The 5473-nt window shown below is 49.5% G+C and overlaps 1 protein-coding gene across 1 annotated transcript; it reads right to left on the bottom strand.

The window, feature by feature from the left end:
- Positions 1 to 1174: 1174 nt before the first annotated feature.
- On the bottom strand, positions 1175 to 4632 carry LOC109759241 (GTP-binding protein BRASSINAZOLE INSENSITIVE PALE GREEN 2, chloroplastic). The gene is made up of 3 exons (XM_020318064.4): positions 3052 to 4632; positions 2319 to 2486; positions 1175 to 1783 (listed from the first exon to the last, which is right to left on the bottom strand). Exons 1-3 carry the CDS (start codon positions 4552 to 4554, stop codon positions 1418 to 1420), a joined length of 2037 nt encoding a protein of 678 aa, XP_020173653.1. The 5' UTR covers positions 4555 to 4632; the 3' UTR covers positions 1175 to 1417.
- Between the last annotated feature and the right edge of the window lie 841 nt (positions 4633 to 5473).

Below are 5473 nucleotides of genomic sequence, written 5' to 3'. Positions count from 1 at the left end.
TATCGTGCATGGAAAAGGGAAGAGATTTTCAATCCGATCGTGCGCGGAAACGGCCAATCTGGGGCTCCCTCGGCGGCGAACCAGGTGGATTGGAGGGGAGAAGGGTTAGGGTTTGATACCTTACGGGACGGCGTCGAGGAGCTCGTCATGGCGCGTTCGGGTTCGTGGAGAGGAAGGGGGGAGAGGAGAGAAGAGGAGGCAGAGGAGGACAAGGGCGGCTATTCATTCTATTTTCCTTTGGGTTGGGTTGGATTGGATGCTTCCTCTCTTGTTCTATTTTCATTAACTAACTTATCTTTTTAAAAGTTCCTTTTTCTTATAAGTACCTACATTCCTCTCTCTTTCTAAAGATCAAAACCCTAATTTATATAGAAAAAACTTCAAAGGTGTACTTTGGGGGTGGGGTGGGGGTCATACTTTGAAGGTAGGCGCTTATCAATGGGAGGCAATATGGCAAATTTCACTTGAAAGTGAGAGAGATATCTTATGTGGCGTAGCGAAGGGGACGACGACTCGGCGAAAACCCCTCATGGCATATGGTGAAGAAGAGACGGCTGGCGACCCGACGTTACATCGCGATAAACATACGCGCCGTGGTGGACCCACCATTGGGGTGAGTTCTCTGGCGGCGGTGCAGGGTGCTCGCCTACCCGCCACGGGCATCACCGCCGTCGTCCATTGCCCCAACAAACCTTTGTTTTCTGGTCCACCACTGTATACGCGGTAAGTCGGTAACGGGTTTTAGGATTGAGCGTTGGCTTGGCCTTTTTCGTGATTTCGGAATTATGGAGACCACATATTTCCATGTGTTCACTGTGCTGCTTTATGTAGAAGAAGAAAAAAAAAGATCTATGACATGTGTGAGTGTGACCATGGGCATCATATCCTGCATGTGCACTAGTAAACCCAGGAGGTCTTGTACCAATCAATGATCACATCACACCACCTGATAGAGAAAGAAAGGAACATTGTGCTGAATCCAACAAGGCTTGCACTGACTGTAATTGGAATGGACACCTGGAACTGCAATCTTTGTGATATCACACAAGCAACAGTTGAAACAGAATCAGTGCTTCTGACTCCTGACTGAAAATACTGTTGGCACATCCTGTCATGTGTCCGAATAAAAGGAGGATGAGGCCATGGGGTCAACGTCAGGGAACAAGAAGCACCAACGACCCAACTGTACTTGTATGTATTGTGTGCAAGGGGGGCAGAATGGCATCCCCTTCCTCTCAATTATCAGTGGCCTTTTTCTACATTCCTCTTGGGTGCACTACACATCATCACAGCTCACAATGGAATATGAGTCCTTTGCCGGAGTACTGCTCCCAAACAACAGCTATTCCTCACTCACTCCTAGAGTATCTACTAACAGTTCTCATACAATGTTTTCACTATTGTCACCTCACAGTCACTAGGCGCTTTCGTCGTCGGAAAGGTCGTCGTCATCGTCGTCGTCGCTCTGCTGTTGGGCATTCAATCTCTCATTCTTCTTCCGGGTCTCCTCGCCGATGGCGTTCGCGATGGCGATGGGCAGCAAGAACCCGGGCCGCTCAAGGAACTTGGCACGGTGGAGGATCATCGCGTCGCGCTGCGTCACGTCGATGCCGTCGAAAGTGTGCACGGCGACGGTGGCGTTGCCCTTCAGGCCCAGCGAGTACCAGCCTAGGCCGGAGACCGCGATGTCCGTGCTGTTCACGTCCCAGCTGACCCCGGACACGTCGATCCGCCTCTCTGTCCATTGGCCCAGTTCGGTCGCTCGCTCTGCCGCAACTGGTGGCTGCACAATTACAGCGTATCATAAATCAGTATGACGGGTATAGGAATGCAAAAAAAGTACGTATGTTTTTTCATGGTTACATTATGGATGATAAACTCCAGCTACATACGCACTGGACAGTAAAAGCAGGTAGCAGGCCTAATTATTCTCTTGAAAATTGACAAGATAAACTCCGGCTGCGTATGCACTGAACAGTAAAAGCAGGTAGCAGGGCTCATTATTCTCTTGAAAATTGACAGCTTTCAGTGTATAATAGGAGTTCAGCCTCTAGGTTTATATACCATTAGTAGCCTATGACATATGACAACTATAGCAAATTAATGGCAAACACCTGAACAAACCTATGCAGTCCTTTGATTAAAGCAGACGAACAAAGTAAACAGCAGTTTGTTTATTCAAATAGCATAGCACACGCAGAGTTGCTCCATAAAGCAACCTTACTTCCAAGTAATCTTTATGGAGTCCTTTGATTAAACAGAATCTAATCAATTTATTCTCAAGAGCAACATAACCAGGTTGGAAATTCAGGTCTCACCTGAAGTCTGATGCCAACATGCTTGTCTCGCAGTTCTTCGGCATTTTCAGTCTTTCCAAGATGAAGTGAAATATTGGCAGATGCCCAAACAGTTACATAGATAGTCTGGACTGAAGCTTCTAGTAGATCCAGGCGTGTTAACCCTCCAATGTGGACAGATTGTCCAGCCTGCAACAGTTTGCGACATGTGAGTCAAACTAGCCTCGTGGATTCTGATACAACATATAACAATATGTTTGTAATTCAGAGTTAAGGAGCTTCAGGGGTGCGATTAAATCACTTACCCTTTCAAGGGATTAGAGTTGCCCAAGTGTATTCAGTATATAAGGTCTTTCAAGAGTAAAGTCAAAACTAGGAATGCAGGGGTTCCCGGTTAAAATCATCCAAGTGTTGTTTCATTTGTGATTAATTATAACAGCCAACTATAAATCCACAATATCATCAAGCTTACTGAAGTCCATTTCAACTATGAATGAAGTGTTAGACTTTTAGCATCGTCAGTATTTTACAATGCTATGAAGTCCAGTATCTATAGATCTTGACCACGTATCTCTAGGTGAAGACTGCTAATTAAAACACAAATAGAATTTTGACATGAAACTAGACTGAAGAAAGTAGCCATTTCTAGTGTGGTTATGCTTTTGTATTCATGGGCTACTACAAAGCAATAAAGGTCAGCCACTCCATCTGAAATAAACAGAACTAGGACAAAGTTAACAGACTACAAATTTACCTTCACCCTGAAGGTCCGTGGCCGAAGTTCCTTCCTGATTTCTACCATCTTCCGTTCCTCGGTGTTTAACCTCATTGACATAATATATGGATGCAGCAAGCCAGGAGTATCATACATCTTAGCCTTTGCAGGCAAAACACCTGTCATCCTTAATATGCCCAATGTAGTTCCCGGAACGGCGGCTTCTGTCAGTCTTGTGATTTTAACGCCTTGCTTCTTTGCAAACGCATTGATCAGCGTAGATTTGCCAGCGTTCTGCGCACCGATCACCCACACGTTGCTGCGCGGCCCTGCCAAATCCTTGACGTATGAGATCAAGTTTCTCACCGACAAATCCTTGTGGACGCTGACCAGGTACACGGCATCGAGCTTCGGCGCTCCGAAAGCCTTAGCACGGCCTCGCACCCATTTCTCCAGCCTCACTCCCATCTGCTCCCATGGCAGCAAATCCACCTTGGTACCGACAAGGACAAGCCTCGGCGTCTCGCTCAATTTGGAGTTCCCCCTCCCCTCGAGCGCCCTGAACAGCGACTTGGCCGCCCTCTTGGGGAAGGAGCCGTCGAAGTCGGCGCAATCCACCACCATGACGATGACCGGCGTGCCGGCCGACCGCTTCATCAGGCGCGACGAAATGAAGCGGTCGAAGTCGAAGTCCGGGATGAGGTTGTCGGCCCTGTCGTTCTTGACGTGCCCGTAGTTCCTCAGCGAGTGGCACCGGGCGCACACCACGGCGGAGTCCTCCCTGGCCTCGGCCTGCTTGGTCTCCCTCGCCCGCCGCTTGCGCTCCGCCTTGGACAGCTTCTCCTTCCTCATCCTCTCCAGGGTCTCCTCCGTGATGCTCCCGTACCCGACCCCCGGCGGCGTGAAGCCGTCCAGCTCTTTGCTCCATTTCTCCTCCGAGTCCTCCTCCATCCCGTCGTCCCAGCCCGAGTCCCAGCGGCTCCCGGCGTCCATGCCGGCCTCCGTCTCTCCGCCACCGTCCTCCTCCTCCTCATCCTCTTCGTCGTCGTCTTCTTCGAGGGACTCGAGAAATCCGGTGTCCAGGCCGTCCAGTTCGGCGGCGAGATCGGACTCCGACGGCAAGCCGTCGTCCCCGACGAGCCCCTCCGGAGAATCGGATTCTTCTTCCCCCAACTCGTCCTGCGGGGGCCGGCGGGAGGGGCTGGTGAAGAAGCCGGGGAGGTCGGGGTCGTCGTCCTGCATGAACACCCCGCACCCGGGGCACACGGCGCGGCGGGCGTCCTCGTCCCTGCCCTCGCTGATGACCTGCCCCGGGTTCGGCGGCCTGGTGGCCCTCTTGCCGGCGGTGGTGGTGGATACGGCGGCGGCGACGGCGCGGAGGGGCGAGGAAAGGCCGCGGCTTTGGGGTAGTGGGGTGAGGAAGGAGGGGACGCGGAGGCGGAGCCGCAGAGGCGGGGTTGTGTGGAGGAGGAGGCCGACGGGGAGGCGCGCTGGCGCCGCCGCCGCGGCGGCCGTGGACGGGAGCGGCATGGGTTTAGCCATTGCGAGCGAGGGGATAACGCCAGTGTGTTGCTTCTGTTTGTTTGCTTTATTTATTTATTTGTCTTTTTTTTTCTGAGTAAGACTGCATTGGATAATGGCATATAAACATTAATCGCATTTTACACAGAGATTCATAAGAAACTAGTCCCTGCATTTTACATATAGGACCCTGGATCATCGATCTAGATTGCAATTTGGCCCCTACATTGCATTTTACATATAGGACCCTAGATCATAAATATTGCCGGCGCTCATGCAAACACCGGGACCAAAAACACGCACGAGGTTAGCGAGAGGCACGTATCGCGCCTTGTAATTTTTCTTACTAACAGGGTAGGTCCTATATATCATTGGCGTGGTGTTATATTCTTAACTCAAATATTTGTTCGTTGCAGTAAATTTGGATGTGTAGACTAGAACCATTGTTTTATGTGTTCTCCTCTTGTGGTGGACCTGTAACATGTTGAAGTCTACCTTGCATACATCTATTGACAATTTACGGTTTGAAATGTCCAATAAGTCTTCATGCACCTCTTCATATAATTTATGTTTTGAAATAGGGCGGACCGGCAGCGGCGCCGACGAGAGGAGGATGAAGACATAAGCTCTTTTCTTGTGGAGGAGGAAGACTCAACTTGGTTGCATGTATTGATCGACTAAGAAGGGCTTATAAGGCCAATTGCAACTTGGAATAACAGAAATCAATTCTAACTTAATTTGGAGATATTATCTTTTATAACTTAATTTCTTGTGGAGTAGCACGACAGCTGGCATATTTTATAACTTACCATTACTTTTCCTTTAGGCCCTTGGCCCAACTTGCTCAAATCTGCCTCGGGAAAAGGAGATATTAGCTCAAGATCAAAGTTTCTTAGCAGATGGCTCCATATCAGTTTCTTTTGAAGGTAAACAAAGGACA

The sequence above is a fragment of the Aegilops tauschii genome, chromosome 5, assembly GCF_002575655.3.
Source record: "Aegilops tauschii subsp. strangulata cultivar AL8/78 chromosome 5, Aet v6.0, whole genome shotgun sequence".
NCBI lineage: Eukaryota > Viridiplantae > Streptophyta > Magnoliopsida > Poales > Poaceae > Aegilops > Aegilops tauschii.
Note: the sequence above shows the minus strand (reverse complement) of the source record. Positions and strands in the feature narration are given on the sequence as shown.